Below are 22,860 nucleotides of genomic sequence, written 5' to 3' on the forward strand. Positions count from 1 at the left end.
CGTTGGTGCTTGAGCTACACAGGTCCATCCATTGTGCAGGGGATAGAGTGTGTAACTCCAGTGCTGATCCCATTCACTTCAATGGGACCAGTGCTGTAGTTACAACTTCTATCCACTACAGAATGAATGGAGCTATGTAGTATTGGCACTGGCCACTGGTGCTGAAGCTACATGGTAACAGATAATCGACAGGGGTGGTGGGTATCAGCCCCCCGCCAATATGTCAGCATGTCTTTTAATATCAGTATTCTGCACAGCCCCTGTAAGGAAGGTGCAGAGGCACTAAGCACTATATTTTCTGTAGCTATTCTATACCGGACATCAGAGAACGATCCGATTTTCAACTTTCACGGTGTGCAGAGACAAATTTTGAAGCCCATGAAAGAATAACAACTCAGCAACTAACTATTTATAAGACTGAGGGGTCTTTATCCTTATTAAAATATCTATTCGCTGCCCTATACTTCGCACATTCAGCAACCACCTACAAGTTTTCGGCAACCTCCTCCTTAACCACTAATGGCTGACAGCTTGTCTGCGCAAGCTCTTACATAGGATGTGATTAGAAATGAAGTATTGATGTTCACTCAAATTGGCTACAGACATTAAATAAATAGGCGATAAAAATTATTGTACAAATGGCAACTGTTCTCCATATCCGATAAGATTTCATTTCGCATGTCTCATGCAGTAGCCGTCAGCACCAATAGTTTTAGCAATTTTTTTTAGGAAATAGAGGGGACTTCTACCTAAATTTCATCAAGCTTAAATATTAAAAGGGTCGTCTAGGATAAACTGGTAACTTATTTTTTTTCTATTAGCAGGGAAAGGTTTTGATTTTCTGTTGCTCTAGAGCCACCGCTTCGGTGCTCCCTGCCGGTCTTTAGTTACTTCCGTGCATCTGATCACGTGTCAATCACTGGCTGTGTGTAGATTGGCCGCACAGAGACCTGCGGGGAGCCCCCGGAGTGGCATCTGTGCCTATTAAACAGATTAGTATTTTGCTAGCAAATTGATGCGAAACAAATGAGATTTGACAGAAATTTTGTAAAAATTTGAGGTGAATCCAAATCCAAATTTTTGCTGATTCCATTTGGGCAAATTTTGGAGACAGAGAAAGAATAATAATGCAAATTTTACTTAAAAAGTAAGAAGCAAGAGAGAAAAAAACATGAGTCCTAGGCAACTTTGGAATGCCATACACAAATTTTCAGGCACTTTCAATTTGGGTAAAATTTATTTGGACCAGAATCGGTCAAGCCACAATTCAATTTTTTATAATTTGCTCATTTCTATATTTTGCTTTTTTTATTTTATTATTTTAAACCTGTTTTTTACCATTCATGTCCTGGCTTTACATTTTGTTTTAATCCTAGACAACCCTTTGAATTTGTTTGTTTGCTACAATGAAACGTCTTTGAGACGACCACCTAAAATTGCACTGAAAAGTGGTCTTCTTGGCAGATGGTTTTCTCAAAGTAGATAACCAGTATCCATAATATATGGTGAAACTCACAATCAGTCAAAGGAAATTTGATTTGGATATGGTGGTGGTCTTCTCAAGGAGGTGGTAATTTGCACTGTATATGTGTTCCTAGGAACGTTGGGCAATGTCATTATAGCTCCCGTTAATCTTATTGCTATGAGAGGAAATTGATATTACTGAATGATGAACAAATTATAAACTTTTTATGCTTTTGAAGACTAGCAGAGTTTATGCTATTTGCAACAATCACAATTGCAGCTCAATACGTTCTGTTTTGTGTTCAGAAATAACCATCATGTCTTCCTGGTCTAAGAAATAAGAAATTGGGTCTCGGCTGAAAATTATGATTTCTATAAAAGAACTGAAGCTATTTTCGCATGGAAATGATGCTGTAGTTCAAAAGGGTTAAAATGTACAAAATATTGCATCCATTAAATACAGGTTACTCTACACACAACACTACAACTCCCAAGACCATACCAATGAATTTACCTAGAATACTCCCATTATACTATATACAGAAAACGTCAAGCCTCCCAATATGATCTGCCCACTGGACCTCAGCATAATATAATTATATTATACTCTATACAAAGAACACAGCCCCTCCTAACATGCCTTGTCCTATGGACATAATTCCCAACATGATCAGACCACTAGGCAAGACTACATTACAATAATATATACATGGAACCCTACACTTTTCAAACATCACTATAATACAATTTTAATATACTATGTAGGCAGTGACCCGCTGGTTCACTGCTAAAGGGTTAATACAGTGATTCACTGTTAAAATGTTTATACTCCGGTTTGCCACTTCAAAATGTTTGCTGTGATGATGATTTATGCACTGTTTATACCAAAGGGTTATATATAGGTAAGAAGTAGTTACTGGCAGTCTTTAGTTGGTTGCTGGGGGACAGGCTGGTCCTGATCCCCTCCCTTGGCTTTAAGAGTAGAGAGTTCCTAGTCAGTAGAACTACAGACAAGACCTGTGTTGATGTGTTCTGCCAAAAGAGTTCCTAGCCAGCAGAGCATAACCTTCTTTGGTGAGCTCTGCCAAGTAGGCCACTAAAGAGAAGTCTTATCCAGGAAAATATCGTTCCTAAAAATGGAAAGCTGCCAGAAAGAGCAACTTTGCTAAGAACTAAGCATTGAATATTTGTAGAAGCTTGTGAACCATTTTAAAGGTTGTGCTGCATAGAGACAGTAAGGTAAAAGCACATTTATGGCAATAGACTTTACTGCATGTAGAAAGGGTCAATTGCTTCTGGTGCCTGCCACATTTCTGAGATGGACTAGCCGACCGAATCTATGAGTGTGCCCCGCTACTGAAAAATGCAGAAAGTATATTAGGAGTAACTGAACGCCTGTGGTTTATTTGGAAGGATTGCATAGTGTATCTAGAGAAAGACTCAGGGGGGATTACTACCGCCATTGCCGCCTCCTAGATCCAACCTTTGGGAACAGTCTACTCTGTGCAAAACCTGAGAAATGTGCCTGTTACTTAGATTTCTACTGTAACTCCCATAAATTGCTTAGTAAAGAGAGAAATTATATTTATTATAACCAATTGGGCCTGATTGGCTCCACTATCCATCTGCAGGCTCCCTACTCCAGCCCCCCTGCCTTGCACTCTGATACTCATCCACCTAACATCAAGGGGACCAGGACCGTCAGACAGGAGCCTCCAAAAGTCCAGAGTGTGTCCTGGGGGATGAAAGGGTGCACACTTCTCTGACTGCACGACTAGCTACTGTGGTGTACTACACCCTACTGCACCCTACACCCTCAATGCCACCATTTTTACTCCTATCCTCTCCAGTTTCCAACCACTACACCTCCCCTGCAGGCCAGTAGGCTGCATATACACTGAACACTATACTATACTTTCCAATGTGACCATAATACAATACAATTCTATTATACTACATCTATAAAACACTACACCTCCCAACATGATCTGACCACAGTACAATTGTGTATTTACTCTATACATAGACGACAACACCTCTTAACATGCCAAGCCGTATGAGCATGACTATAATACAATTCTAATATACTATACATATAGAAAACTACACCTTGCAACATAACCTGACCACTGGCCATGACTACAATACAATTATATTCTACACATAGAACACTACACCTTCCGACATGATCTGACCATTGGGCATGACCACAATGCAATTATATTATATTCTATACTGTACATATACCTCCCAACATGGCCTATAATACAATACTATTTTACTATATACATTCTGTAAAACACTATACCTCCCAACATGATCTACTTGTTGGACATGACCACAATACAACTGTACTATACTCTTCGCAGACATAGGACTTACCCCAACATGACACAACCACTGGGCATGCCTATAATAAAAAATGCTAGTACACTGTATACATAGACACTACACATTCCACCCATGATGTGATCAAAGAGAATGGCCATGAAACAATTCTACTACATTTTATATAGACACCACCTCCCAATGTGACCTCACCCATTGGCATGACTATGATACTACTAATTGACTGCTAATACCACTGCTACAGTGCTTTCGTTAGACAAAGAACACTACACCCCTCATTATCCTCCCTACACCATTGAACATGACAAACCCATATGTACACCTTTGTCGTAACATAAACGCTCACATCCTTTGCAAGCTTTTCCTGCTTTTAGACAAACATTCAAGTATTTTTCTAAATATAATATTCCACGTTTCCAGCTTCCTTCTTTGCATCTCAATCATGCATTAACATTATGAAGCCAAATCATTTCTAAACTCATTTCTGCTTGCGCTCAGTCTATTGAATAGAATTGAAGCTTAGTTTGTATCCAAGGGCAACCAAAAAAAGCCTACAAAAGGCAATTAGGTATTGATGAAGATGAAACAGTGTATCTGGTGAATGTTGCAGGATGTGCGGGATGAAAAGTGAGCGCACTATTGTTACCTGAAGGTGACTATGTTATTATAACCACCACCAAACAGCAGACAATGTAAAATATGTATTTATCCCCATGTGACACTACTTTATAATAAAGGATCGTAAGAGAAAAAAAAACAAAAAACACATGCAATGGCATCTGGGCACCAGCAGCACGCAGCATAGATTGTACTGGTCAGCTATTCATTACGCAGCAATGGGATACTCTCAGCAAATAATCTCCTCAAGGGCACTTTCAAATGTGGAACTGGGCTTGGAAACTGTATAGCATTAGAGCGGATCGGCAGTACCTAGTGTCGATGGCTAAGGTTCGCCATATATCTGCATGGAGTGTGTATGTCCTTCCTATGTATCTGTAGGTTCTCTCCAGTACCCTGATTTCCTCCCACATTTGGAAAAATGGAGATATGTTAATTTGGAATTTAGACTGGGAGCCCCAATGGGGCCAGGAACTGAAGTGAGCGCTCTACAGAGATTGTACACCACTGCAGAATATGTTAGCGCTGTATAAATGAATAAAATAAGACATCTTCTGACCCTGACATTCCTAAAAGTGACTTGAATCGCAAAGGTCCAATAGTCCAAATTTTTTCAACGTATCTACCTATTTAACAATCTATCGCCAAAGTCCCAACCTGACCAATACACTTGAGTACAGAACATCTTAATGAAGACAAAGACAATCACTACTGAGCCGACGGATTTTTTCTTTATCGTTTGTTTGCTTCCTAAATACAACATTAAGCGACCTTCTAAACAATCTTCACTGAAAAGGTCCCACCACTTTGCTACTGTAGAGCGTGTGTAAGTCCTTCACCTAGCTGCTGGTGCTGCTGAATCTGCTCTCCCCCCTTCTGTTAGTGTTAGAAAGAGCAGCAGGAGATTGTACACAACAAATGTGAGTGGGGAGAGACGAAAACACCCAAGGAAGGACATCTCACACCGACTGTAGATCGAACTGTAGACAGAAGGAAAGCACACACAAAAAGGCAGTTTGTAGGGGAAAGACAGCAGCATCCTGGACACACAGGCAAAGCATGTATTACTAGGAGGGACATGTCCACATTGAGAAAAGTCTGAAAATAGGAGCAGGTTGCAAACTGAATATTAGGAGGTCTGAAGATGAATGAAGGAATGAAGATTGCAAACTAAACCAGTGCAGCTTTTTTCACTTACCTCCATGTCTAAGGCGTCTGTAATCTTTAATAAAGATGCAAATATTGTTTTCTATGATACCTGGCAATGACTAGACTTTATATGGTACATGAAGTGGATAATATCTTCTGACTGGTAGTAATTATAGGGTCATAGTTTCATTTTTCAGCCATCTTTGCTCCAGTGATGCTATAGTCTATTAGCTTTTCTGTCTCCTCTTTGCAAACCTTTATTACTCTATCGCAATTTACGTTATAATCCACAGTGCACCCCATGCCTATCAAATGACACGTAATCTGAGTATGAGTTTGCAAAGTGGGCTGCATGTATTTCTATAGGCACAGACGGTACGGTATATAGCACACTAGCTATTATTGGATTCCTGCTGCACAAATGGAAGCCTCTCTCATGAATAATGCAGGACCTATGCCGTGCTGAAGGCGGCGGCAGCAGATGTGCATACAGAAGAGTCAGCAGTGTAATTCTAAGGTTAAAATAATGCAATCCACAGGGATCAAAAGGTAAAAATAACCCTGCTCTTACGCAGAGACAGCAGACTCAGATTCATTCTGCTGCTCCCTTGTATTCTGCTGATAACACACAGTCCTTGTCCAATGTCACCAGCAGCAGACTGGTGGCTCTGAGCATTCAGCTCATCACACTGATCAAAGCAAATGCTGAAAAATGTGACTTATGCACACTTCAGTTATTACCCTAGTGTATCTGAATATTGGTATGTTTTGTCTCTTCCCTGCTGACTGCACTGCAAAACAAAGGAAGGGGCGCGAAGGCCTACGTATACCATTCACTAACAGAAGGAACTGACTACTGCTTGGCTTTACTGGTAAAACGTGTTTTAAATGACTTGAACTGAATAAGTCAAGCTATGCATTTGCAAAGATAGATAGAAAAATACACTAAATAGAGCATAAATACATATAGGGGGTCGTTTATTAAGACCAGCGTTTTAGACGCCAGTCTTAATAACCCCTGCACTGGCGGTGGATCCGCCAAAGTTATTTAGGGGAGCCGGCCACTACATCTGTCAGTCTAAATCTACTCCAGCTTCCTTGCTGGCGTAGATTTAGAACATTTTCTGGGCCTAAAACAGGCGGGGCATGAACGGGAAAAAGTGGAGGCTCAAATATCTGGTGTATATCAGTTGGTAAATGACCCGCATAGTGTATAGATGTCACAGTACGCAAAATACAGTATGCCTCCTCCAGAAGAAAGAAAACTGCCTCTCGAGTGCTACATATAAGTAAGCACTCCGTAAGTCAATGCCCAATGCATAATAGAGCCTTGAGACATGACCAAGGTTATAAGCCAGACCAGAGACACACATCTGTAGTACTGTGTTAGCGATTTTCACTCCTTATCAATATGGAGTATGGTCTCGGTTGGCTACATGAGATTGCCTTTGAAGCAGCTTTTAGAAGGTACTGGTTCTTCTTGTGAAGATCCAATTAGTGTGCTTTTCCCAGGGTGCATTGCATTGTCGACACTAGCTGGGTCTCCTGAAGTAGAAACCGTACCTTCCAAGAGATTCATAATGTAAAACCATCAACAATGGGCTAAAGAGTATGTACTACGCCATGGAATGAATGGCAATTTAATAAATAATAATAATGTTCAGAAGTATAAGTAAAACTATTGATCTAGAACAATCTCTCCAATTCAGAACAGGGCAATGATAAATGTATAACTGATGGATATGTAATGTATCTAAATATAAAGTCCAGATACTGGCAAGGGGACCCATAAATGAACTGGGGTGAGGCTGCCCAACACCAACGCAGCCAATCATGCATGAACCACATGCTCAGGCAAAACCCTCTTTTCAAGATCTCCATGCAGATGTTCACACTACCACTGTTGGGTTTCCACTGGGCGTGGGTCTGTTATTTTTAATGGCAAAATAGGACAGTTAGTAGTACTATTCTTGCCATCAGAAGTCTGAAAAACGCTGACAGACACCATTGTGAATCAACTTGGTTTGTGAGGATCTCAATGTATCAGTTTTAAATTGGCCCCAGCATAGCTGCCATGGTTCTGATGGTCATGACACTAGTATGAAGAGAGCCTAACATGTATGAAACCAATGGTGGAAGTAACAAATACAAGCAAAATAAAGTGAATAAAAGCAATAATGCCTCAAATCTACGATGACTTCGCTTGTCCCTTCAATCATCTGTACATATCAAAACATATATATATATATATATATATACTGTATATATACTGTATATATACACAGGCATGCATTAGGAAACTCAAGTTATTTGCTTATGCATAAGACACATAAGATCTTGTGTATCACTGAAGTCATACCCACGCTCTAAACTGATAGGCTGCATCATAATAAATTGAATGTAACATATATCTATTTATTATGTTTTAACGGTGGATGATTCAGCATTTTCTGCAGAAATGCTCTGCTTAGGAAAAATCATTATTAATTATCCTCATTAAGAATAACAGCAACTTCCATAACACAAATGTAGTTATCTAGAACATGCAGGAAGCAGTCTGAGCAGAGATCAGTCCAGGCAGATACTTAAGCCAATCAAGAAGATCTGTACAGGATAATTTCTAATCATCTATTCTATCCTGTTCTGTGAATGCTCATGAATTAAAGGAGAATATCAGTCTAACACACACTTTTAAGGATACTTTTTGGAATAAAATATTTGTGTAGATGAGGGATAGCACTGTATCTAGTCTTGCATTTATCAGCAGTTTCCCCTTCTGCTGGCTCAGTCTCTTATTATTCTCCCCCCTGTGGTAGCTAGTAAGAGACTGGCTGCCATAATGTCTCCCATACACAGGAGATTATGCTTTCTAACACTCACTCGCTCACTCAGAAGCACCATATAGGACATTAGAGAGAAGTACTAAACTGTATTGATGTGAATAAAGCACATGGATGAGATTTAAAGCTATTAGCTGCAGCAGCCTTTATGTGTATGTCTCTGTTTATCTCTCACTTGGAATCTCTTCCTTCTCCTCTGTCTGTGTGTGTTTCTCTGCATCTTCTCCCTCTCCCCTCTTCATAGACGTTTATTGGCAGCATGTAATCTGATGGCAGGGGTGGTGACCAATTAAAGAACCTGTGCCAGCTCTCTCCTTACCGAGCTGCTTGGTCTCTATGAGAATGTTCTTAATTTGGATCCCAAATTCTATTTCTTGACCTTCTAACTGAATGAGCAAGAAGAGAAGAGTAAAGCGGAAACAGATAATTTCATACAAATCCCTCGGCAAATAAATGGAAGAAGTATTTATTCATTAGAGACACCAATGCACATCTACGACCTTGTGGAGAACCAATGGTCAGTCCCATTCAGTAAGAAGGGTTGATGTCACATTAGGTATTAATGTTACGGTTTTAGAGGGGGATGGAAAAGAGTGGCCGGAGATGTTTTGTTTGACCCAGATTTCATTTTTTTAGCTTTTAGAGGAAAGGGGGGCAAACTTTTGGATCATTAGCCTTTAGCATTGAGTTCCACGCTATGGGCAGCTATGCCAAATTTATCCAACACAAGGGTTAACCTTGAGCTTAATGGGTATTACAAAATGCTGTATTCCATATCACATACACAAAACGGCCCTGAGGAGCCTTCAATGTGTAAGACATTGTAGACCCCTCTGTCACCAAGCTAGATTGTATTAAAAAGCAGTAACAAACACTACTGACCTTTCCCAAAGATAGGGCCCTCTTCAGTAAGGGATTTCCATTTTGTGCCAGTAGCTAAATCCTTCAAGTGTTCCTCCAATTGTGGGCCTATGGCAAAAATCCTTAGTGAATAGGGCCCAATAACAGTTACAGCTTGGTATATTTAGTGTATAGATATATAAATATATAAGGCATGCACAATATGAAAATTTGGGAGCATTATACTCCTGCAGAAATACAGGAGAATATCAAATATAACAATAGAGTATATTACAGGAAAACCATCATACAGATGCAGCAGACGTTAACTTGATGCTTAATGCCATAAAGGCACATTCATTTTTCAATGGCTTTTGTTGTGTCAATTTAAAGTTTGCTGCAACTGTGTATTTAACGTGTCCAGTGTCAGGTTAACGTTTGCTGCATCTGTATTATGTACACATTCTGTTTTAAATTAGTTAATATTTGTCATTTGAAGACATTACTCTATGGATAGGGTCAATATGGAGGTGACCTAGAGGACTACCGAACAACATTACTGCAGAACTTCATGTACGATGCTCAGCATGGCTGCTCATTTGAGGGTAAAAGACTGTTTTATTAAAATTACAGCAATAATCAACATATCTTAACTGGTGTTAAGGCAGCTCTAGATATTAATGTGACCATACATGGTCCAAAGAATGGATCTGATGACTAGAAGCAAGTGACACTGCATACATGAGATTTAATGACCCCTCCCTATAGTTATAGCAATATATTACTATGTACAAAAAAGAAAGAATCAACCCCACCTCCCTCCCCTGGTGCCAGTGTTGCCTAACTATAGGTAGATATAGATATCTCACCAACCATTGATGGTGGACTTAGGGATTATCCCATAAAAGGAATTTATCACTTATCCTCATGCGCGATCTCTAGGGGCACCACCAATGACAAAAATGGGGATACAAGCCCCCATCATGCAGGAGTTTGAAAGTACAGGGTGGTCCAAAAGTATGGAGACCCCCTGAATAAATAAAAAACGGTGGTTGGGAACACCATCCTCTTTGTGGCATGTTGCTAAGGGGAATGGGGCATTTCCAAAAAGGTGGCCATTTTGAAAGCCACCATCTTGGAAGTTGATATTTTCAAACGGAAAGGGGTGCATGTGACATATTTATCTGATATCAACTTGGTTTCAACCTTATTGGACACTACCCTTCACAGATTGGACCCCTTCCCTTTAGCAACATGCCACACACAGGATGGTGCTCCCAACCACCGTCTTCCTTTTATTCGGGTGTCTCCATACTTTTGGACCACCCTGTAGTGGTGGTCATGCATGTACACCGTTGACCTATTCAATCGATGAAAATAGTCAAGTGCCATCTCCGTCAGTCACATAGACTTGAAAAGATTGGCAGTGCACGTGCAACCACCATGTCACTCAGGTTCCTCCATAACGGTGGCTTGGGACCACTTTCTGGTGATCATTGGTGCCCCCATCAAACATATCCTCTTCTTTAAAGGGTTTGGATGAGACTTGTATTATATTTTCCAGAAACTGTGCCCCTCTTGATTAGTGTTGCAGCTCAGACCCATTTACATAAAGGGGGCAAAGCTACAATACTGGTCACAGCTCATTGACAAGAGTGGTGCTTTTTCCAGATTTAAAAAAAGCAGACCCTTTATTCTAGTCTCATAAAACCCTCAAAAACAAGATGCTTTTTGTGTCATTGATCGCAGAGCGAATCTCCGCTATGTATCCGGAACGAAGAGTCTCTGTAAAGAGTTATTTCAGGAATAAACATGTTTTGCAGATCTTATGGTTAATCGTAAGGGAGAAGATTCTAGACAGCTGCCATTTCCTTTACAAACCCCTCTGCGCTTTTGTAATGTCCCACACATGGGAACAAAACACATTTGATTGTGATTGAGGGGGGGGAAAAAAGGCCAGAATTTCAAATGCAGAAGGGGAGGGTGCGAGCGCAGGGAAGGCGAAGACAACCAGTCTGGCAATTATAGCTGCCAATGTAGGCTTGATCGGACTATCACAAACAATATACTGGGCCTTTCAGGATTTCATTCTCATCTGAGGGAAAGATCACTTAACTCTTCTGTGGAAGGCTTGGCAAGCTTAGCATGAATTACAGCCTAAGCGTCTCTTGACGGGGATTTCTTCGCATGCATTGCATGGGATTAAACAGATAGGGGCATTTACTGCATTAAAGGGAACCTGCCACCATAGAAGAGCTGAACTGTCTACAGGAAGCATTTTATAGAACAGGAGGAGCTGAGCTGACTGATATCTAGTGTCAGTAAAACTTGTTATTTACGCATATAAACCCCTGCTCTTTCAATGAGTCGTGTGAGTGGTCCTACTTATTGATTGACACCTATTTGTGTATGCTTAAAGCGGTTGTCCCTTGAAAAATATTCTACATATTTCAAATCAGTATTTGGATCTGAATACTTTTGCAATTTTATGTCATTAAAATTTTTATATAGCCACTGAAATCTATCTCTATAGCGCCACCTGCTGTCTGCTCTTTTTCTAATTTTTCTGTCCTGCTCACTTAGTTGGAAGCACATGCTCAGTTCCATCCTTCAACTGCCACTAGCTGCAGCGGACAGGACATGCCCCCTTTTCATTTTTTTAATTAGTCAAGGGATAAACCCTTTAAGGCCCTATTAGACTGCACAATCTCAGGCCAATTATCAAGAATAAGAACGCTAGTTCCCGATAATTGCCCTGTACAATCAGGCAGCCTGTCAGCTTATGATGGGCATTTTTTGTTACCGATGATCTGCAGGATTATCTGCTAGTGTAATACAGTCTTTAGTCATGCAGGGATAGTGATCAACCACTGATTTGGACCGGGCAAATGACATGTCAGATAATGCAGTGGTTCAAGGGAATAAATTACAAATTTAAATGAATTGTTTCCCATATATGTCGCCTGCTCAGCTCCTCCTGCTCTATACCAAGCTTGCACTGCAGAAAGCATGGTTTCCTTTAATACCATTTCTTATTAGGTGCTACCATCTAAAGATTTCCCACAGAATAGTTAATAGCTTTGCATAGGTATTAAGCAGAGAATTTAACTAGTTAGCTACCGTTATAGAGAAGAGCATATTGAGCAGTGAGTGGCTGCCCTAAGAAGCTCCCCCTTGGTGCTTGATTGACAGGGTCGAACATCTTACCTGGCCTTCACAGTGTTGCAACTGCTTTTCTGAGCGCAAGCACAGAGGCTCTGCTACTTCTACTGGAGCAGCTCTGGTAGCACAGCCTCTGCGCTTGCACCGCTACTCTGAGCAGCGGCACAGTCGTGAAATTGTCAGGACCAGTCAAGCTGTCCTACGCTGTCAATCAAGCAGCAGGGGGAGCTTCTTCAGCAGCAAGGGGACAGCACTTTCTGCTCAACAGATCGATTATCTCATCTCTTAACAGTTTTTTATCACGTTCCCAGCTCTTGCACATTTTTCTAAATCCTGGACAACCCCTTTAACTGATTGTTGTATTCCTCTTCTATAAGTCCATCTATACATTTATATAAAATATAAGGTGCTAGGGAACATGTGAAGGACCTATACTAAACCCAGTATTGCCACTATATTGGTGGGACAAACACGTTCACAATATGGATACAACATTTGGGCATATTTTTTTCAGGCCTAATGCACACCGTTCTGTTAGGGCTCAAGTGTCACTTGTGGCTGTTATAACACCTATAGAGGTCTATGGGTCCATACTGAGATCCCCGGTGGGCCTCTGTTTTTATATGTCATATTCTTATAAAGTCAAACAGAGATAATACTGTGTTCATTGCTACACTGCATGCGTTACATTGTACGGTGGAGGTATTTTCAAAAGATTTACTACTAGAAATTTAAGAGTATGACCACACTGTCAGGTTTCCTTAGGCAATTTGGGGAGAAAAAAAATCAGCGGTGGGTCATAATAGGCCATAAAGTATAAAGGACAGATGCAACTTCTTTTTTTTAATTTACTCCTGATTTTGGCTTCCAAAACTGCATGCAGAAACCTAACCCCTAAAGAGGATTTGCAGAATTAGAAAAAAGGGGTATATATTTTTCTAGAAAAAACACCAAGTTAGCCACTTTCCCTGCTGGAATACAAAACACAATCCATGGAAAGGAGGGGGCCTTTCTCTAATGCTGGACAAACCCTTTGAATACCAGGAAAGAGATGTTTCTACTGTAAATCCATCAGGCATCCATGTAGACATAATGTCAGAGTTGGACTGCGGTTCCTTAGGCCCACCGGAAGAAAACAGCAATCATCAAAAAAGTCAGATTGGTTTTGAATGCAAGAAATAGACCCTAGTGGCAGGTGCTTGGCTCCAAAAAGTGAGTGGGACTGATCTGTATTCTCTCGCACTTATTCCAAGGCTCCTGTCTCCACAGGGGTCTAGGCAGAACATGCAGAACAACAGGACCACGTTCCTGGAGCCAAATCTGCAGGCTGGGGAAGATAACATTTATTATTGATTAAAGTGTTGCTAATGGATGCTACATTGTAATAAAAAAGGAAACAACTTGGAAACTGTTCCATCTTATGGGATTTGCCTTTATGCAAAACTGCTCCTGTGCACCGGAGCTGACGCGGGGTCACGGGCGCTAATTCTTCGCATGCTAACACAGAATGGCTTGCATAGATTGTAACACATTAATCTTGTTCCTGCCGTCTTTGAATCCATCTTGCAGCAGGTAGAGTGCTTGCAGACTGCTTATTAACCTAGATCAGACATGACTTGCTTTCACTGTCTGTCACTTGAGCTGTTCACAATTTAAAGACTTTTCATCCCCACCGCCACCCCCAGGCCCTGAAGCAGCTCTCTGTCATGTGTGTTTGTGTGTGTCGGGGGTGTTTTTTTTTTTTAACAGCTGCCATCCCTACCCCCTCCTATGCAAATGATGCTGACTGGCACGCACGCTGCATATTGCTTTATCTGCACAGCATCGGGCGCTCTGGATATGTATGGATTCTAATTCTCTTTGAAAAAGCAGCTCATTAGAAATACATCACATGATTTCAGGTCTCCCGTGAGATAAGGCTCTAAGCAATGCAGGATATTACAGGAGACTTGTACAATAGTCATTCATTACAGACTATAATATTTTTTTGCATGGATGTCATCAGCATTTACATATGAATTATAGAGAGAAAAAAAAATTATGTATTTAAAAAAAAAAAAAGAAAGGTTCTCCCCAAATGATATTTTTATGCTCGGAATTGGCAAAGTACCAAATGTGAACAGCTGCTAGCATGGTCTGGTCCTAGCAATCTATTTCTCCATGGAAACTTAAAGGGGTTCTCTGGGAATTCGATATTGATAGCTTATCCTCAGGATAGGTCATCAATATCTGATCGGTGGTGAACTCCTGCTGATCAGCTCTTCGAAGAGGCTGCCAGTGAGGTCCCGTTCATTGGACACATGGCCTATGTGCGGCTCATCTTGGCTGCAATACCAAGCACAGCCATTATACAATGTATGGCGCTGTGCTTGGTAAGCTGTGAGAAGGCCGGAGAACTCATCGGGGTACACCTCAGCCTCTTCAAACAGCTGATAATTGGGAAGTCGGATGTAGGACCCCTAACAATTAGATATTGGCAAATTACCGCATCCTGAGGATAGGCCATCAATATCAAACTCCCCTAAAAAACCTTTAAGGTATTCATACACCTTCAACAGCTGTCAGCCGAATGCTTGTTTGGCCCACAGCGATCACCCCCCCCCCCCTTCACACACACATGCACTTAAATTTCCGTCCGAGCATTGCATGCGTTCTCTACGGGGAGCCTCTGTCAGACACCTCTGGCAGCGGCTTATCTGCCTTGAGAACAAAGGATAAGGTTTGCTGAATTTCAACATTCCCGTTCTTTTCCCCCCTAACATTTGGCAAACAAACGATGACTGAACAGTTTATGAATGTTAGATGGTTGGCTAGACCCGCCAAAATTGGGGATTCGGCTGACGCTATGACTTGCAGAGCTATATCCGAAATGAAGTGTATGTGGGGTTTTTTAAATATATTTTATATATCTTGTAGAAGATTTGTGCAGAAAGTAAAAAACTGCAGCTGGTGATTCAGCACAGGGATTTTCCAGGACTTTGATATTGATGGCTTAGACCAGGCATCCTCAAACTGTGGCCCTCCAGCTGTTGTAGAACTGCAACTCCCACAATGCCCTGCTTTAGGATGATACCTGTAGGCTGTTCGGGCATGCTGGGAGTTGTAGTTTTGCAACAGCTGGAGGGCCGCAGTTTGAGGATGCCTGGCTTAGACCAAGTTCACCCTTCAGTTATTTGGTCAGTTATTTCCATCAGTTAGGGCTTGTTCACATGAACGTGTGAATCCCGTGCTGTGGACCGCAAATAGCGCTCCGCTAAGCATGGGCACCTGCCGTGTGGCAGCCGCATAGGGATCGCAGCCCCATTCACTTGAATAGGTCCGCGATCCCTCCGCTCTGCAAAAAGATAGAGCAAGCTCTATATTTTTGCGGTGCGGAAGCACCGAATGGAACCTCAGAAAGCACTCCGTAGTGTTCCGTTCCACACCGTTCAGCATCTCCGGATTTGCGGACCCATTGAAATGAACGGGAACCGTGTATTGCGGATCCGCAATACAGGCACGGGCTTCACACAGTGGTGTGAACGAGTCCTTATAATGAGCCAAAACCAGGTGCTAATCTTGCCATTACACCTCATCTCTGCGTAGGCTTCACTACTGGTTTTGGCTCACAATAACTGATTAAAATAACTGACTAAATAGCTGAAGTGTGAACTGAGCCTTATCCTTTAGACCAGGGATGCCCAACCTGCGGCCCTCCAGCTGTTGCAAAACTACAACTCCTAGCAAGCTCGGATAGCCTACGGCTATCAGCCTACAGCAGGGCATGGTGGGAGTTGTAGTTTTACAACAGCTGGAGGGCCGCAGGTTGAGCATGCCTGCTTTAGACAGAATAGCAATATCAGATCGGTGGGGGTCTGACTCCTGACACCCCCACTAATCAACTAATTGAAGGAGCCGAGGCACTCCAGCGTTCAATGTATACTCTTCCTGACGTCTAAGGCACAGCGCCATCCCTTTTGTAGTGGCTGTGCCTGCGACTGCATCTCTCTGCCGCTCGTTCCCATTCAAGTAAACAATGGAGTTTCATGGCCTCTTCGTTTTTTTCATTGGTGGGGGCTCGAGAAGTTGGTTCCCTGCCTATCTCATATGGTTGCATCAAGGTCACAGAAAACACCTTTAATCGGGTCTTATGCTTCAGATGAATAACTTTGTAACAACATTGTATCACTTATTTAATCCCAGTGCAGAGCTGCTTTCACGATTCCGCTAGCAGTTGGTGGACTCCTCCAATGCAGATCTCGAGAACAAGCGTTAATGCGGCAAGGACTGCTGGGAGAATTCTGCTCTGCAGCCTCCGGATTGTGAATGGAGCTTTGTCTATAATACAGGCTGTAACTAAGGATCGGCACACGATAAACGATACAATGTTATTTCATGTTTAAAAAAAAATAAAGATTAATTCTATATGGGAACTGTAAATGGTTGAGCATATGTAAGCCTCCATATCTTGCTTTGCACGCCCAGTAAAAGTAACGTTATATAACTAGTCTTAATACTACGGAAACAATATGGGGAAGTAACAGAGCAAGACGTCATTGTGCTTTTTCATAGGGCTGCAGATAAATCCATTTATCGTACAGGGTTAGAAAAAAAGATCTATATTTTTTGGGGTCCCTCTGTTAATGGGATGGGTCTGGTATTGCACATCGACCCCATTCATTTCAATAGGAATGAGCTGCAATACCATCCACAGCCCATGAACAAAGGTGGCACTGTTTCTGGGCCATGAGATGGGGGGGGGCAGATTCTTTTATTCTAATCTTGGAAATCACTATTACAATGGGTAAAGGGAGACTAAAGTTTTGTCTTGTCAGATTAAGGAGTCTTATAGTATAAGCCAAGCAATACTACCTGGAACAGAGGACTATGAATAAGTTCTTATCGAGGAGGACCCAATCTGGCTCGTTAGTGCCACCTATAAGGAAGACTACCATATAAGTCATGTTCCAAGGCCTGTTTAGAGGGCCTGACATTAACTTCTTGGGTAGCTATCCAATAGAACCCCCCCCCCCCTCTTCCTGCATAATAGCTTATTTACACGATGGGTGAACGAAGGGTTAAGTAGATTCACCTTTTATAGCCCATGGTACGTAGTTGTAGGCTACGGCTGTAAAGACAATAAAGCCATTCATTAATCCCTATATATGGGCCGCTGTGCATTCCCATTAAGCAGGTTTATAAAGAGCCAGCACCCAGCGCCCATTCATTGCACTCTAGCCTCATTTATTCATCTCGTTTTTGCTGAACAGGTAATAAAGTTTATTTTTTTTATTTTTTTTTCCATCCTGGCCTCAGTACAACGGCAAGGGTCCTGGAGGGAGCCGTTTTATTGTTAATTTAAAAAGCCAGAATTAATTAGGTTGTGGAAATGAAAGTTCTAATAAGCTCACTTTGTGGCCACATTGCGTCTTTCCAGCTTGCTCTATCTCAGCATCTTTACAAGACAATACCAGGTATGAATCATAGCGACTGACTTCAGACTCGTCTTATTTATGTATTTGTTTTCCCGTCATAGCACTTATCCCTGTGCATTATTACTCAGAATATACTATGAATAGTCTTGGCGGTGACGGGCTTAGCTCACAGCAGGCGGGATCCGATATACGTCTTTTAAGTGACAAAATGGGAAATGCCAAGATATCCGCAAATTAACGGTATCATTAAACCGCTCATAATGAAATCATCATACAATGCAGAGCCTCCAAGGCAATTGTGTTTTCCTGCCTGGTCTTAAGATCTATGCCAGTCATTATCTATCAGATGGTTGAAGAAAAACGTAACAAAATCCGTTGGCAAAAAATGGCAGTTTCTGTTCATCGTAAACGATTAATAGCTTTAGGCCAATAGGTTATTTTGGAGCCAGTGTTTCTCTGTCCAATGGGGGCTATGGCCATTCACTTTAAAAAGAGGCCTGCAGGCCACTGGACTCATCAGTCCATCGGACTAGGGTGTTTTCTTTATGGTTCTTCCTAAATCCAAACTAAACTATTCCCACTCCCTGAAACAAAATATATCACTGTTCCCTTTATGAATCCAATACCAAACCAATACCAATCCCTATCATGATGCTGCTTTCAAGCAAGTATTAATGAAAGCCGGATCTCTATCATAGAGCTACTTGAAGAAAGCTGGATACATATCATGACACTGCCTTCAGGGAAGTATTAAATAAAGTTGGATCCTATCATGGAGCTACCTTAAAGGGGTTCTCCAGGAATATAAAAAAATAAAATACTTAAATATTATTTTATAATAAATATATTCACAAATACTTTTCATTACTTAGAATGGCTTGTTTTGTCTAGGGAGCAATCATTAGGAGAAAAAAATGGCCGCCGTCCTATCAGTACACACAAAACCTGTCCTAATCACACAGCAGGACAAGTTACTTCACCGCAATGAGCTGCCTCGTCCTCCTCTCTGCTTGTCAGGAATCATGATCATGAATACAGGTGAATCTCTGTGGGAATGGAGATGAGGAGGAAACATGAGAGGAGGGTGAGCTGTGGCTAATGAGCAGTAGCTCTTGCATGCAGTCTCCATTGCCACAGCAACACATTACCACAGCCTGTCCTGTCCATCCGCTGTACTTCATGTCTTCTCATGAACTAAATTCTCCAGAGATTCAGCTAAAGTTCTTATCATGTGTTTTCAGGATCATAATCCCTGACAAGTAGAGAGGAGGAGGAGGATGAGGCAGCTCTTTACCTCAGTGTTGTAAAGTAAATTGTCCTCATGTGATCAGGACAGGTTTTGTGTGAACTAATGGGACAGCAGCCATTTTGTTTTCCCTGATGATTGCTCCCCAGACAAAACGAGCCATTATAAATAATGAAAGGTAATTGAGAATATATTTATAATAAAGTAATATTTAAGTATTTTTATTTTCTTAATTCCCGGAGAACTACTTTAAAGGAAGTTTTGAAGAAAGCTGGATCCATGCTACGGTGCTGCCTTCAGTGAAATATTTAAGAAAGCTGGATCCATATCATGCCACTGCCTTCGGGGAAGTATTGAAGAAATCAGGTTCCCTATCTTGATGCTGCCTTCAGGGAAGTATTGAAGAAATCAGAGTCCCTATCTTGATGCTGCCTTCGGGGAAGTATTGAAAAAATCAGGGTCCCTATCATGGCACTGCCATCAGGGAAATATTGAGGAATGCTGGATCCCTATCTTGATGCTGCCTTCAGGGAAGTATTGAAGAAATCAGAGTCCCTATCTTGATGCTGCCTTCGGGGAAGTATTGAAGAAATCAGGGTCCCTATCATGGCACTGCCATCAGGGAAATATTGAGGAATGCTGGATCCCTATCATGGCACTGCCATCAGGGAAATATTGAGGAATGCTGGATCCCTATCTTGATGCTGCCTTCAGGGAAGTACTGAAGAAATCAGGGTCCCTATCATGGCACTCCCATCAGGGAAATATTGAAGAAAGCTGGATCCCTATCATGGCACTCCCATCAGGGAAATATTGAAGAAAGCTGGATCCCTATCATGGCACTGCCCTCAGGGAAGTATTGAAGAAAGCTGGATCTCTATCAAAGCACTAGCTTTAAGAAAGTATTAAAGACAGCTGGATCCCTATCATGGAGCTGTCTTCAGGAAACTATTGAAGAAGGCTGAATCCTTATCACAGCACTGCCTTTAGGAAAGAATTTGGGGATGGATAATTGTACAAGTTATTTTCATTGTCATGTGTTAAACAAGAATCTGAACCCGAATACATCCCTGAGGGCAGCGCCATGATAGAGATCCAGCTTTCTTCCTTCCTGTGTTTTCATTCTGGCTTGTCTGACTGTCTGGAGCAAGGGCTGCAGCCCAGGTTATCTAATACTCACACTTACAATGGTGTTGTGCCTACAGGTAGGTGCATCACTGTCTCTTTTTTTATTTTTGTGTATCATTATTATGGTCCTTCCCATAAGGCGCTACTCTGTTTTCTCTTTTGTACAGTCATATTTGTCCCAGTATGACCTTCTTGGACAAAAGCCTACATATGCCGGAGCTGGCCTTGGTTGATGAGCATTACTATATCGTCTCGGAGCACATCATTGACAGCACAGAGGTTTCTGTAAACACGCCACATTCTTATATTCAAGCTATAGTTATATCCAAGCTATATTCTACTAGATATGCCAACTATTAAACATAAAATTACATCCTATCTCAGGATGGGGCCGGGTCAGCATAAAATATTGAGATCTAAATAGCTTCAAGCAGCTTAACCTTTAAAACATCAATTTTAGCAGATATTTGTTCCACCGAGTAAAGCTTTGCTGTACTACACTTTTTGACATTTAATGCTTGCATAACTTGCACAAGAAAACATTATTGACTACTTAATTACAGGGTATCCATTATCTATGAGCGTTAGACTTGAATTGGCCATATATACAGTAGATTAGTCTGTCATGTACTGGCGGGATACTCCAATGTGTATGAAGGGTGAAGACTGCTCATGCAGTGAAAGTGAATTTTTTGGGTTTACTCCCCCATACTCCTCTATAGAAATAAACATTCACTTTAGCTTAGCCAAATATGAAATGGGAGATTGGGGGAATGATATTTACTCATGGGAATTCTGGTCTTCTCTATATCCGCTTACTATATGTTTTCCTGTTTTAAGTTTTTTTTTTCTGCAGTGAAGGGTAAGGCTATGAAGAACAGGGTAGAAAAAAATAAAAAATTGCCTCCTGATGGCTCTGGTTTGGCTGTTTTTCGCCAAGATCAAGGTCTCTGTGGAGTCAGTAATGAGAGGGAACTAAAGGGAACTTAAAGGGAACTTATTTGCAGGTTGCCTGTTATAGAGCAGGAGGAGCTGAGCAGATTGTTATATAGTTTTGTGCATCCTCACACAAGGCTGCCTTTAAAAAAAATCGGACTGCCCACTGGGCTCTTAAGCAGAGAATTTGCATGGATTTAAATATATTAAATACAGGTTCTACAGAATCTTTACCCGCAAAACTATATATCAATCTGCTCAGCTCCTCCTGCTCTATAACATGCTGCCAGCAGATTGGACTACACTTTTAGTGTGACAGGACCACCTTGACCTAAAGTCTCTTAGAGTAAATTATGTAGAATTGGGACCCTAGCATAGGTTCCCTCTAAAGATTTTTTCCGAATGGCATCCCAATAGAAATAATATCAAATGACTTAACCAGACTAGTAAAAGATACAAGAGACAGTAAATTAACATGAGAATCCATAGGCAGGGTTGTCGTGGCACCAGGTAGTGGTTCCCCTTCTAACATATGTGTTACTGCTTATAGTTATCTGTTCACCTTGTCTGGTTAGAAATCAGAAGACAAACTGTCTACGCGTACCTGTGATTTTGTCCCGCACCAGCTTGCAGGATTCTATCTCTCCAATGCTGCCAAACAGACTCCTGAACTCTTCTTGCGTCATGTTTTGCGGCAAATAGTTGACTATGAGGTTAGTTTTGCTGTCATCTGTAGCTGCCCCTGTCTGCATAGGAGAAGCACAGTTTCGACTATTACTGGATGGTCCATTGCTCGTATTGGAAGTTGGGCCATTCGACACCTGAGGTTCCATGGTGCTAATTATCTGCAATGAAAAATATGAAAAGGATTAGCATATTATGCTCATCTGCAAGAGCGGCATTATCGTAGGGTAACCATGGGAGCCATCGGCCTACTAGAACGTATGGCTGCCTCTGCTTTATATAGAATACAATGCTCTCTCAATTGTGTTGAAGAGCCTATTATTAAAGAACACGGTGGTTTTTATATTTATTGCATTCATGTAATACAAACAATGATCATAATCCAATACAAACCACTTGAAAGTAGAAGAAAGTAATTCATCTAGATCAGGCATGCTCAACCTGTGGCCCTCCAGCTGTTGTAAAACTACAACTCCCACAATGCCATGCTGTAGGCTGATAGCTGTAGGCTGTTCAGGCATGCTGGGAGTTGTAGTTTTGCAACAGCTGGAGGGCCGCAGGTTGAGCATGCCTGATCTAGATAATATGTTCAAGCTACTTAACCCAATGATCTGGAAATCGTCTGTTTTATTAGTTGCTGTTTTATTAGTTTTCTCGTATGCAACCTTCTCCTGACTACTTATAGGCAACTCTTATACAGCTAATCAGCAACATGTGCTCGACATAACCACAGACCTGAAATGCAAATACAGCATTAATTCTGCAAAAACCATTATGCATTTTTGTTGTGCTGTCCTTGACAATTTGTGATAAAAATAAATGGCCTCTACTGAATATGCAGACTTTCTGAGTAAAATTGCTAAGGCCTTCTTTCAGCTGAAATCCAGCCACATAAACAGTTAGAAGGTGATAATATGTGAGAAGCAGCATGGGGCTGATTAAATGAGGAAAGACAGAGAACAACAAATGACCTGTCTCTTTGTACGTAGTTGTCCCATGGATGTGTTGGAGCAATTAAGTTACTCATGAA

General features: G+C 41.4%; 1 protein-coding gene across 7 annotated transcripts in view; it reads right to left on the minus strand.

Moving 5' to 3' along the window:
• The window catches only part of ELAVL4 (ELAV like RNA binding protein 4), an 89,653-nt gene that overhangs the window by 23,449 nt on the left and 43,344 nt on the right, over positions 1-22,860 (minus strand). For 4 of the 7 annotated variants that reach the window (XM_044300961.1, XM_044300965.1, XM_044300963.1 and 1 more), the window contains exon 1: positions 21,751-21,997. In XM_044300961.1, the coding sequence (XP_044156896.1) occupies positions 21,751-21,979 (229 nt within the window). In that variant the 5' untranslated portion in view covers positions 21,980-21,997. Of the gene's footprint in view, positions 1-9,302; positions 9,390-21,750; positions 21,998-22,860 lie in introns of those variants that run through there. The other 3 variants (XM_044300959.1, XM_044300962.1, XM_044300960.1) reach the window with 3 other exon arrangements.

The sequence above is a fragment of the Bufo gargarizans genome, chromosome 7, assembly GCF_014858855.1.
Source record: "Bufo gargarizans isolate SCDJY-AF-19 chromosome 7, ASM1485885v1, whole genome shotgun sequence".
NCBI lineage: Eukaryota > Metazoa > Chordata > Amphibia > Anura > Bufonidae > Bufo > Bufo gargarizans.